General features: G+C 27.9%; 5 protein-coding genes across 6 annotated transcripts in view; 4 read left to right on the forward strand and 1 right to left on the reverse strand.

Moving 5' to 3' along the window:
- The window catches only part of LOC111681207 (DNA polymerase theta), a 213,196-nt gene that overhangs the window by 141,497 nt on the left and 58,494 nt on the right, over positions 1-13,205 (forward strand). The gene's annotated exons all lie outside the window — the stretch shown is intronic.
- On the forward strand, positions 8-520 carry LOC111681365. The gene is made up of 2 exons (XM_023443119.2): positions 8-114; positions 190-520. Exons 1-2 carry the CDS (start codon positions 105-107, stop codon positions 468-470), a joined length of 291 nt encoding a protein of 96 aa, XP_023298887.2. The 5' UTR covers positions 8-104; the 3' UTR covers positions 471-520.
- Positions 104-5,336, forward strand: LOC111681350. Of its 2 annotated transcripts, none has more exons than XM_023443108.2 (2): positions 104-114; positions 4,999-5,336. In XM_023443108.2, exons 1-2 carry the CDS (start codon positions 105-107, stop codon positions 5,280-5,282), a joined length of 294 nt encoding a protein of 97 aa, XP_023298876.1. In that variant the 5' UTR covers position 104; the 3' UTR covers positions 5,283-5,336. The 2 variants fall into 2 exon arrangements, with proteins under 2 accessions (XP_023298876.1, XP_023298869.1); XM_023443101.1 differs by lacking the exon at positions 104-114 and adding an exon at positions 4,869-4,931.
- On the forward strand, positions 7,617-8,074 carry LOC111681425. Its single transcript, XM_023443199.2, has 2 exons — positions 7,617-7,698; positions 7,760-8,074. The coding sequence occupies exons 1-2, from the start codon at positions 7,689-7,691 to the stop codon at positions 8,026-8,028; spliced, it is 279 nt and encodes a 92-aa protein (XP_023298967.1). The 5' UTR covers positions 7,617-7,688; the 3' UTR covers positions 8,029-8,074.
- On the reverse strand, positions 8,244-9,782 carry LOC111681248. The gene has a single exon (XM_023443005.2). The coding sequence runs from the start codon at positions 9,780-9,782 to the stop codon at positions 8,244-8,246; it is 1,539 nt and encodes a 512-aa protein (XP_023298773.2).

The following is a 13,205-nucleotide window of genomic DNA, read 5'->3' on the forward strand; positions in this document are numbered from 1 at the left end:
AGAATAAAGCAAAAAATAATTATTTTCTAAACGACTATAAAATAAAGCGAAATTTGTCATTTAAACTCATTATCTAACAGAATTTTAGAAGTCATTATTCAAAAATGCAAAAAGGTAACAAAATCGTTTTTCTCGCTTTTTATAATTGTCTAAATTAAATTAATAAAATACTTTTTAATTTTTTATTAGCTTTGGTTGTATTTTTCGCTGTACTGGCCTTTGCTTCGGCTGCCTACGTTCAGCCTCACTATGAACCGCAAGATATTTATGCTGAACCCAACTGTGCCGTAGTCAACGATCATAGCCGCATGTTCCGTGATATTTCCGATCCCACTCACTACTGGGTTTGCTCTGAGGGTCAAGCTAAAGCTGATTACATTCAATGTCCTGCCAATGAGGCCTTTATGGAACCTTTACAAAAATGTGTTGTTTGGGGTGAATGGAAGTGGATTGAACCTTATACTAAATAAATTTATATTTATTTGATAAATAAATAGCTGATTGTTTTGTAACCATTAAATAAGTGTTTTTATTTCAATATAAAAAATTTACTCCCGTTTTTTGTGAAACACTTCATCTTGCGTTCATACAAATTATTAGATATACAAAAACAATTGACATTTAATACGATGTGAGATGAGAAAAGGAGGGGATATACATAATAAATCCCTTAATAATTTGTATACTCTTTATAATGATAATTAAGTTTCCACAAATTAACGTTTTGTGTATTTTGAATTCCTAAAGATTGTGATGTCCTCCAATATATATCTCTGTTTTTTACAGAATTTAATGTTGTGGTACTATAAAGTTAGTATGAATTCTGAATCCTTACGTATCATATCAGATAATATCTTCTAGGGTATATATAGGCACTGCAATTATATAGTTACATCATAATTGTTGTTTCGTTTACTTCTAACATTCGACATTTCAAATCAACAGATTCCTTACGACTAAAATATTATGTACTATTAATGAATTACGCAGGCCGACAAAATTAAGAGAAGTCACGCCATTTTTGGCCATTATCTTTTAAGATGTATAAGTTTGAAAACTCATACATATTAAGAGCAAAAATATTTGATCCACATTTATCGGATGATGTTTCAATCGACTCAAAATCACTTTCTGATTAGAATTAACGATGTCTGTCCATCCGTTAAATTCAACAGATGATATCTCGAAAACTACAGCAGGTTTAAAAATAATTTAAAAGGTATTTAAATGTGAGAAATTTAAATGCATTAGTTTGAAGTATAGGAAAAAATATATTTTATATATATAATATAATCAAAAAGAAAAATGTTTTATCAGAAAGAGGATTTTTCTTTTATTTGTGGTGGAATTCTTTTCAATATACATTTGTATGTATGTATTCCTCCTTTTTATAACTTTCGTAAATTATATGAAAATTTAATAAGTTTTCATTCATTAAAGTAATATACAAATATTTAAGGTCACAACAAGACTCTTTTTAAAATAACAATTTCAACTTTAATTAAAAACGCCATCAAACAGTAATGCAAAAGCAATAATAGTATTTCAATTTTAGAAAAATAACAAAAGTAATTAATATATTTTTGCTAAAACCCCCAAGATGAAAAATATATTTATTGCAAACATTTTAAAAATAAAATTAACTTAAGTGAATGAGTACTCAAATAGACCCACATAAATATTTTTTTAGCTTCAAAAATACTTAATACATTTAAGTGTAACAACAAATCAGCTCATAGCAACAATTTACAATAACATTTAATATTATTCAATACCTCTTCATTTCATTTCATTCAATTTAATAACTATAAAACTCTTAATTTGAAACATTTTTAATTTTTACTTCAAACTACATATTTATGTTAGTTCAAAAATCGTTTATCATATTGAAACTGAAAAGCAACATCAGCAACAGTAAAAAATAAATTGATTTTTTTTACAAATCACCAAACTCAAAGATGTGTATATATATAAATACTTCATAATTTCACTTTCAATACTTTAAGTGGCATCTTGTAACAGTTTTATTAAAAATGAAAAAATAACGTTTATTTTGTTTGAATGTTTTCATTTATTTAAACCTTCTTCTGGTATCAATGTTCATACATACAATAATCATTAATATATTTATTTAACTTTGGTCATTTAACAGTATTTGAGTTTATTTTTCTTTTTCATTCCATTAATAAAATATGCTGAATAATGTTACTTAAAGCCGGCAACTGAATGAAAACAATATGATCATAGTTACTAACAAATTATTGTGCCTTTTGTTGTTACCATTAATTTTTTCTAATATATTTTTTTTTAAGTTCAAGTGCATCATTTTTTCATAATGTATAAATGGTTGTAGACACGTTTTATAAGTACTTGTATGTGGGTCTGTTTAAATTACATTTGTATTTGATTTATTACATAACTTTATTGCATGAATACGAATATATTTGGGGTGTTATTGCGACATATTGATAAAATATAATGTAAACTTTAACAAGATAAAGAAATTATGTAATATGCATGTGTGGTACACTATATACATATATATTTTAGATACACATATATAGATGTAAATCGTTTCTCAAAATTTTGCCGATGCCCAGACCACTCACCTATTTCAAGACAACGAACATCAATTATATACCGAAAACTAAAATAATTTAATTAATCCATTATTTTAATGTATTAAGGTTTTAATAAATAGTTAGTTACAATGCTTAAACTAAAATTAATTAATTCATTAATTGAATTCATTAAGTATTTAATAGTTAGTTAGTTAGTTAGTTAGTTAGTTAGTTAGTTAGTTAGTTAGTTAGTTAGTTAGTTAGTTAGTTAGTTAGTTAGTTAGTTAGTTAATTAATTAGTTAGTTAGTTAGTTAGTTAGTTAGTTAGTTTGTTAGATAGTTAGTTAGTTAATTAGTTATTTAGTTAGTTAGTTAGTTAGTTTGTTTGTTAGTTTGTTAGTTTGTTAGTTTGTTAGTTTGTTAGTTTGTTAGTTTGTTAGTTTGTTAGTTTGTTAGTTTGTTAGTTTGTTAGTTTGTTAGTTTGTTAGTTTGTTAGTTTGTTAGTTTGTTAGTTTGTTAGTTTGTTAGTTTGTTAGTTTGTTAGTTTGTTAGTTTGTTAGTTTGTTAGTTTGTTAGTTTGTTAGTTTGTTAGTTTGTTAGTTTGTTAGATAGTTTGTTAGATAGTTAGTTAGTTAGTTAGTTAGTTAGTTAGAATCCTTAAACTAAGAGTTGAGCGTTTGTTTTTATTTAACTTGTTTGAGTATCATTTCCAAAGAGAATTTTCGTACAGAGAAACCCGTTTAAAATCGTTAGTATTAACCCTATTTTGAATATATAAAATTACAATTCTCTAAAGGAAACCTTATATCGGGGAAGGGTCAATAAAGAATCGACTCTTTGTTTGTGATAAATTTTGTCATTATACCATTATTATTAATCATGTTTGAGCGTTTAGTAGTTTTATGAAGGAGATCTCTGAGAAAACCGAACCAATTGCTAAACAAATCTTATCAATAGAAAATTTCAACCCCCTAGCTCCTTCCTTGCGTTTTATATAGAGCTTTCATCACACAGACAGAATATTTATACTTTTGCTTAAGGAAATGACAAAAGCCAAATTTTAATACAATTTTTCTTAAAGCAAAATTTCAAAACCAGTAAAATTTTAAAAAAATGGCCGGAAATGGACGGAAATCGAACACACCAACAAACATCTCTAAACCCTCAGAATTAGATTTTGAGTGACTTCTTTTACTTTCATTGGCATAATATACTTTATGATGGTTCAAGGTATAATTAAACATTAACTACTAAATATTAACTAAACTTTTACCAACAACAATCCAACATATTTTAGTAATATTTCGATAGAATCTGTTAGGGCATCTGTAAAATATTTCTATAAACATTAATCATAATAATGTTAATTTTAAATTACCACACAAATTATGACAAATTAATTGTTAAAAACTCTGACTATAGTTATTTACTAATTTAAAACTAATTTTATGATATTTGTTTCAAATAACTGCGTGTAATATTATGAAATAATAATCGGCAGAAATAAACATAAACATTTTTTACAAATATATTATATTAGTTACCAAATACAGAAAAAATAACTAAATAAAAACCATGATGTTAATATCGATATATTTATGGAATTAAGTAACCACTAATGGCTGATTTAAATTCATATTAGTAGAAGCATAGAAAAGCTTATTACTTAATATTTAATAAAAACAATTATTTGGATCTAAGTAAGATATATTTGTAAATACACATGCACCCAGCAAAAACATGGCAATGACTTATACTGTACTATGGAGGTACTTACTTTTTAGCATTAACAAATTGTTTGGACTTTGTTTTTAACACAAACGAAAACAAAAATTTTCTTTTTAAACTATTAGTTTCTCAAAAACAAAATTATTTTCTTAAATCTCTATTTGGTAATTGTAAAAAAAGTCATTAACTAACGAATTAAAATAATACAAGTAAATTTTATCTTTTTAAACCTTACATTCCAATGTAAGTTTTTGCTGGGTGTGTATATTTGAGGTAGAATCCATTATTAAAATATAAATCTTAATTACATAATGATAATCTGCTATTAAAGAACATATTATTAAAAAATAGTTTTTTTTTCCAGCAATTAAAATTGTTTGAAAACATTAGCTAACTAAATAAATCAATTTTTTGTTTGTCATTCTAAGAATAGAAAATAGGCTGGGATTCTAAACACTCTAACTTATCAATTAGTTTTTTTCTCAATGTTGTCATCTAATTGTTAGAAGATGTTAAAAAGCGAAAAATTGGCGATAAGATATATTTGCCTTAGGGGCACTACTATAAAAACAAAGAAAAATTCTATATATCACATCAATATCTAACGGTCTTTTAAAAGTTATTTTTCAAAAATGCAAAAAGGTAAATAAATTAAATTAACCTTCCTAACCTAACTTATTAAAAAAAACTGTATCCTCTTGATTTATAGTTTCCTTGGTTGTCTTAATGGCTGTAGTGGCCTTTGCTTCGGCTGCCTACGTCCAGCCTCACTACGAGCCTCAAGATATTTATGCTGAACCCAACTGTGCCGTAGTCAACGATCATAGCCGCATGTTCCGTGATATTTCCGATCCCACTCACTACTGGGTATGCCCTGAGGGTCAAGATAAAGCTGATTACATTCAATGCCCTGCCAATGAGGCCTTCATGGAACCTTTACAAAAATGTGTTGTTTGGGCCGAATGGAAGTGGGTTGAACCTTATACTAAATAAGTTTTTGTTTAGTTATTGAATTAGTAAATAAATAATTGATTGATTAGCTTGAAATTTGGCATTATTATTATTTCATGGATAACATGAAAAAGAAAGGAATAGAAATCATATTTTGTTATTTTTGACATTAATTGACACGAACAGATTTATTTCGTGGTAAATAGTAAGGATAATGGAGAATAAGAAGTATTTAAACAATTTACATAAAAATTTAATAATGCGTTAGTGTGCTTTTATATGTACATATAGTGTTAAAGCATTAGTAACGTTTTTTTTTAGAAAATCTCTTCAACTTGTTCCCCGTTACAGAAGACTATAGTAAGTCAGCATTCAGAAATGCCTACTGATTAACAAATTTTCTGTTTTGAGTGCTAAGCTTTCATCTTTGTTTAAAATAATCACGATTCTAAAAACTTTTAGTATATTATTTTAAATTGGTATTACTCTACTCTTAAATGACATGTGACTAGTTTTCAATATCATACGTTTTATATGATTGATAGACACATAATACGTTTAATAACTAGAATTTTGTCAGATGGAGGGTATTTTTTACGCAATTAAAATAACAACTGTAAACTATTCACTAGATTATACATTCTAATGTATAGACTTGACTATGGAATAGACTATAGACATAACTATAGACTAGACTATATACTAGACAAGAGACTAATTTATAGACTAGACTATAGACTAGACTATAGACTAGACTATAGACTAGACTATAGACTAGACTATAGACTAGACTATAGACTAGACTATAGACTAGACTATAGACTAGACTATAGACTAGACTATAGACTAGACTATAGACTAGACTATAGACTAGACTATAGACTAGACTATAGACTAGACTATAGACTAGACTATAAACTAGACTATAGACTAGACTATAGACTAGACTATAGACTAGACTATAGACTAGACTATAGACTAGACTATAGACTAGACTATAGACTAGACTATTGACTAGACTATAGACTAGACTATAGACTAGACTATAGACTAGACTATAGACTAGACTATAGACTAGACTATAGACTAGACTATAGACTAGACTATAGACTAGACTATAGACTAGACTATAGACTAGACTATAGACTAGACTATAGACTAGACTATAGACTAGACTATAGACTAGACTATAGACTAGACTATAGACTAGACTATAGACTAGACTATAGACTAGACTATAGACTAGACTATAGACTAGACTATAGACTAGACTATAGACTAGACTATAGACTAGACTATAGACTAGACTATAGACTAGACTATAGACTAGACTATAGACTAGACTATAGACTAGACTATAGACTAGACTATAGACTAGACTATAGACTAGACTATAGACTAGACTATAGACTAGACTATAGACTAGACTATAGACTAGACTATAGACTATAGACTAGACTATAGACTAGACTATAGACTAGACTATAGACTAGACTATAGACTATAGACTAGACTATAGACTAGACTATAGACTAGACTATAGACTAGACTATAGACTAGACTATAGACTAGACTATAGACTAGACTATAGACTAGACTATAGACTAGACTATAGACTAGACTATAGACTAGACTATAGACTAGACTATAGACTAGACTATAGACTAGACTATAGACTAGACTATAGACTAGACTATAGACTAGACTATAGACTAGACTATAGACTAGACTATAGACTAGACTATAGACTAGACTATAGACTAGACTATAGACTAGTCTATAGACTATAGACTATAGACTAGACTATAGACTAGACTATAGACTAGACTATAGACTAGACTATAGACTAGACTATAGACTAGACTATAGACTAGACTATAGACTAGACTATAGACTAGACTATAGACTAGACTATAGACTAGACTATAGACTAGACTATAGACTAGACTATAGACTAGAGTATAGACTAGACTATAGACTAGACTATAGACTAGACTATAGACTGGACTATAGACTGGACTATAGACTAGACTATAGACTAGACTATAGACTAGACTATAGACTAGACTATAGACTAGGCTGGACTATAAACTAGACATTAAAATATACTATTAACTTCAAAACAAATTAACTATTTAAATAAATATATGTTTATTTAATTGTTAGTTATATTTTATCTTATACAATTTAATTAAAATATCAATTTTATTTTATTTTTATCAAAAACATTTTATTTATATACGTACATATTAAATAACATGTTTTGATGTGAAAATTTTCCAATTAAATACACAAGAAAAACATATTTTTTTAATTTATCGACATGTGTCTAATAAGGGTGTGTTCCAAATTCGCCAAAATGTACTACTATAAAAAGTTATATTTTCGCTTGCTTTTTGCACAGATCGTTCTTGACTTCCCTCGAAACTAAATAGAAAATAATATAGAATGAAATATTGTAAGTTTTAAAATCTTTATTGTTAATTATTCTATTTCAAATCATGTATTGTTGCTTTTAGTAATTTGCTTGGCATTCTTGGCCTCAATGGCTGTTACTACTGTTTTGGCTGTTGCCGGTCAATCTGCTTGCCGTGATCCCTCTGAAGTTGGTAAAACCTATCCTCATCACTGGGATCCCACTAAGTATTGGTATTGTGAAAAATTGAATGAAGTTGCTTTGGAGGTGGATTGTCCTAAAGGTCAGGCTTATATGCATTTGATGAAGGCCTGTATTCCATGGCCCAACTACATTTGGAAGAAACCCGAAAATCCTCCAACTCTTGCTTAATTTGATGATAAAGTTTAATTTAAATAAAATTTGATTACAAAAGTTATACGATTTTTTTAATTAGCACATTTATTTTGTAAAAAAAAGTATTTACATAAATTGGACTTAACCATCTTTGTTGATTCAATAACACTAATTAAATGAAGCTTTATTTAAAAAGTTAAACTGAATTGTTATAATTTTTATAAACTTAATATAGCCTTTCTTCTCTCCATTCAGGCCTTCCTCAATTTGCCATTAATCCACTCCAGCACAAATATCACACAGCTAAAAAGCATGCCACAAGAGTATAGATAAAATGTTAATGAACCTAAAGTGAGTTTAACAACTTTACGAGTATCATAGCCTTCCAAACTTTTACGCTCTTTAAAGTAGCTCATATAACCAAATCGTTTAGCACGACGAAAAATATTCGATTTCCAATGGGAATGTAGACCAGTTTCTCTAACATACAATATGAATTTTCTTAAATACGGTTTAAAAGGTGAATCCAAACGCATTTGAAATTGAAGTGGAAAATTACCCACACAAACGTCTGAAAGCCAAAAAAGTTTATTTGATAAAAATTGCTGCTGTTCTTTTAAGACGTTCCAACGATCCTCGCTGGTGGGATAAACATATGAAGTGTTCATATGCATGCGATTAATGTGAAATTCTTCGGGAGTTGTAAAAACAATTTTACGTAGAGCACGATGACCAAATCTTTGATCATAGAGAAATAACTTGCGAGCTTGATCAGTAGCCATGATCGGCTGTTTCATATTAAGAATTTGCTCTACTGAAGTTTTTGGTTTAATCGATATAGAAACTGTAAGGCCAGAAGTTAAAGATGAAGAATACATTTGAGAAAAACAAAACCCAGTGAAACCAATGAGGGCATAACAATATAATGTTCGCATGTATTGTCTGAAGCTATCGCGGCGTATATTAAACATTTTTGTATCAGGCAAAGGTATATTGCTAAGTAGACACACCAGATAGAGCCCAACTGTACCGGGTTGAAAATATCTGTGATATTTTGTATTTTTTAAAAATTCCGGTTGACATCGTAGAACTAGTTGACACACAGCTTCGCTAACCACTATGATTAGTAAAATAAAAACCCAAATTGTTCTGTGGTAGGGTAATACATGTGATACTTGTAATTGCTGCATTACAGGCAACATCATACAACGGCTGGTAGTTATATACGAATAACTATAATCTATGGGCTTACGATGCAAAGTCGTATATAAATGTGGACTTATTTCAATACTGTCATTCATCAGCATTTCCTGAATACAAGCTATATTCAAGTAGTTAGAATCATTCACATACAAGGGATACGTTTCTAAAGTGACATTCATTGTCTTCATAAAGGCCTCAAATACAATGCCACCAATACCATCCATTCGTATACGTTTAACGGTATCATCGTAATACCAAAACATATTAGGTACATCAATTTGTACGGGTACCCTGATTTTATAACCCTCCAAATTCCATGTTATCTGAGGAACGAAATATTCTCGTTCTGGTTTGCCGGTAACATTAATAACGTGTACCAATGGATAAGGTTTCATGCTATACAAATGTCTAGTTATGGTCACCACTAAGACGCGACGATATTGTCGCTGAAATAAATATTCAATTAACAAATGTAATTCTTTTTCATCTTTAAATTCCTTTAGATATATTATAATACAAATATTCTTTTTGCCTCGTGTAATTCGATTAACCCTTATCAATACTGGATCATAAATATGAGCTGCCATTATTATCATCAATGGGTTATAGGAAAATCCACCTATCTCATGCAAATTCATATAAGATGTTTTCATGTCTGCCACAATAAATGGTTTATTGTAAAAGTAATCGCTTTGATCGCTAAATATCTTCTCTAATTGTTCATATAACATCTGCTTCTCTGTTGTATCATTATTGTAGAGCACATAGAGCGCCTCAAAATTCCAAGTTAAACCGATTGCGTTAAAATTCAATGCTTCGCAAATCAGTTGGTTTTGTTGTTTTAACAACACTAACAACAGCGACATGAGAAGAAAATCCGTTAACATTTTTATTTTTGTTGTTGATGGCTTTGAAGTAGTTTTCTAAATGTACTCGTAAATTTCAATAGTAATATGAATATTATAAGGAAAAATTTACTTTTAAATGTTTACACGCCATTTTTTAATAGTTAATCTCACAGGAATCTGTGTAAATAAAATTTTGCTAAAATACAAATAAAAAGTGTGATTAAAAAATTTTACTAAATAATTAGAGAAATTTTATTTGTATTTAAACTGCAAAAACTGGGGCTTGGGTTTAAGTTGACATTTGGTGTAAAAAATTATAGTCAAAAAAATTTAAGGATTACCACATTTAGTCCATTTCTTAGTCCTTGCACATTAGGTATAGTTTTTAATTTCCTCAATTTAATTTCGTGACCCTATAAAGTATATAGTCAATCCAAATATAATGTTTACAGTAGGGTTAAAATATATACACATTTTTTTTATATATAATTTGAAATCGGCCCTACCCATTTCACCTAAAGTATAAAAATGATCCCGAGCGTTAAAAAAGTATCCGCAGCAAATTCTCTAAAATTTTTAATATATTTAAACTCAAACAAAAATTAAAATTTTTTAGTACAAAATTGGATTTTTTGATATAATCAGGTGTCATTGTTTAACCAACGACAAATACATACATTGATACATATATGGGCAATTTTGTGTCAAGTAAGCCAACTCAAAAAAAAATCGATTCGGATCAATTTTGCATGAAGGTTAGTAATATTGGATAGTAGGTCAGACAGAAATTTTCAGCTCTTTTGGTCTAAAACTGTTGGACCTATAGTGGGTCAAAGTCGAACATTTTGGTCATACAGGATTTTATTCAAACGAGTGTGACTCTTTAACTATTGGTCCCAGAAAAAATTGTCCAAATGAGTTGAGATAGCTATTTATTCATTATTTCGTTCAAATCGAAAGACAACAATTTTAAAAGTTGGGTGTAACTTGATACGAAATTGCCCATATATAAACGTTGATAAAGCAAGGTAAATAAAAATTGTAAAAGATAAAACTACTAAATATGTGCAATCAATATTAAAAATAATATTTTATAAATCAATTCATTTAATTTAATTAGTTTTCGCAATTATGACGGCGATGACAGTTTGATATTTTTAAATAAAGAAAAATAAAAAAATAAAAATCAAAGAAACAAATACATAAATTTTATAATAAATTAAATCGCTACCATGTAATCAATATTAATTCAGTTACAGTTTGTTGGGTCATTTAATGCATTTCCATTCAATTTTAATTAAGTAATATAGGAAATATATTTAAATTTTTTTTTAAATAAAATTAAAAATTATAGTTGGAAAAATATCTTTTGTGGAAAGTGTTAATGAGTTTGCAGGCATTAAATATAAATCCTTCCAAGTATAATTTAATTAAACAATTAAATGTTTTGTTAACTATTATTCAGCTTTGAACAATTCTATTTCACTGAAAATTAAGTGGTTATGGAAATAAAAAACAATGCCGAGTTTTTACTGGAACTATTGCAAAAGCTTTTGCGACAAATAAAATAAGCTATTGTAAATTCATTATCTGCATTTAAGATAATTTTAAAGACGTTTACATGTATTTACAAAAAAGTTACTTTGTTAAACAAAAAGAAATAGATTTTTTACTTTTTTCGTTTTTTTTAAACAGTATTTAAAAATAACTTTTTTTGACCATATAAAATTTGTATTTTTAAACACATTAGATTAAAAATCGACCGTAAAAAAGGATTACATAAATTATAAGTTTGAAAATCAAATTTGTATTTTAAAAGTGTTCACCTCAAATTCACTCCAAAGGGTTAAAATATAATTTTTTATTCTTAATATATAATTTTTTGTTTTATTTCTGTTATTCCTCTAACTATATAGAGCATTATTCAAACAGATAGTTTTTTTATAATTTTTGAACTTTTGTATTAAATTGTTTTCAAGTGCCTCAAATGGTGAATTTAGCTTCTTTCACTCTATTTTAAATATCGGACAATATACAATAAATTCTAGTCAGTTTTGATAAATATGGCCGGCAAATAAATATTATTTTAATATGGTACACAGAGAATTCCCAAATATTGCAAAATTTGATCTTTGAACTCCACAATTTATGGGTAAATGTCCGATTTTAAGATATATTTTATATTATCTAGACTATAATACTCAAATAATTCTTTATTTAAAATGTACAATAGTAAAAAATTAATACGTATTTTCTAAAATATTTCAAAAAATTGCGATTTTTCCAAAATCCGCCGATTTAAAATCGCAGGTACTGCTAATCTGTTAGAAATATCGAGTTAGTTTTTTTACCGTTTAATGATCTTATTTTCCAAAAATTCCCATGAGATCTTCTAAAAATTTGGAAATTTGTTTAACAAAGTTTCGAAAAAAAACTGAAATTGGACATTTAAATCGGCCGTTGAAAAAAAAACTTTTTTGATCATAGCTGAGAACAAGTTTGTAATATCTTTTAAGGAAAAAAAAAATAATATTCGAGTATTTATAGATACTTTTTAGTAACAAAATGTTTTTTAGAATATAGAAAAAAGTAAATTTTCTGTCACATTTCGAATTCATGTGCTGTGAGACACGTTAATGCCCTGAGGAATTTGCAATAACTTTTAAAATTGTCAAGCTATTTTTGAATTTTATATCATTTCGAAATGCTTATTCTGTGCATATTACAATTCTTTTACTAAATTTGTTACTAAAAACTTAAAAAATTAGAGCATTTGCGGTACATGTTATTATTATCCTATCAGCCCAATTTTTTTATGACATGGTTTTATAATCCAAAGAAAAATTTTTTCAAACAAGCTTTTATCACTCTAATGTACATACATACATACTTTAAAGTCCGCCAACAATTAAAAATCTATTGTTTGAGGATTACTCCCGATTATCGGGTTATATATTGAATGTTTATCTGTTTCCTATTTTATCACACATAAAGAACGTAAAGCAAATTTTTAGTGGACGATTGTTAATACCAAATTTCCTACCTCCCACCTCCCCAACACAGCATTTTTGGTGATTTTTATAAAAACTCTTCTGCGCATGCGCAGCTCTCAAACATCAAATTATGAATAAACATAAATTATTATCATTTTGAGATACCAAA

This window comes from Lucilia cuprina, chromosome 4 (genome assembly GCF_022045245.1).
Source record: "Lucilia cuprina isolate Lc7/37 chromosome 4, ASM2204524v1, whole genome shotgun sequence".
NCBI classification, from domain to species: domain Eukaryota; kingdom Metazoa; phylum Arthropoda; class Insecta; order Diptera; family Calliphoridae; genus Lucilia; species Lucilia cuprina.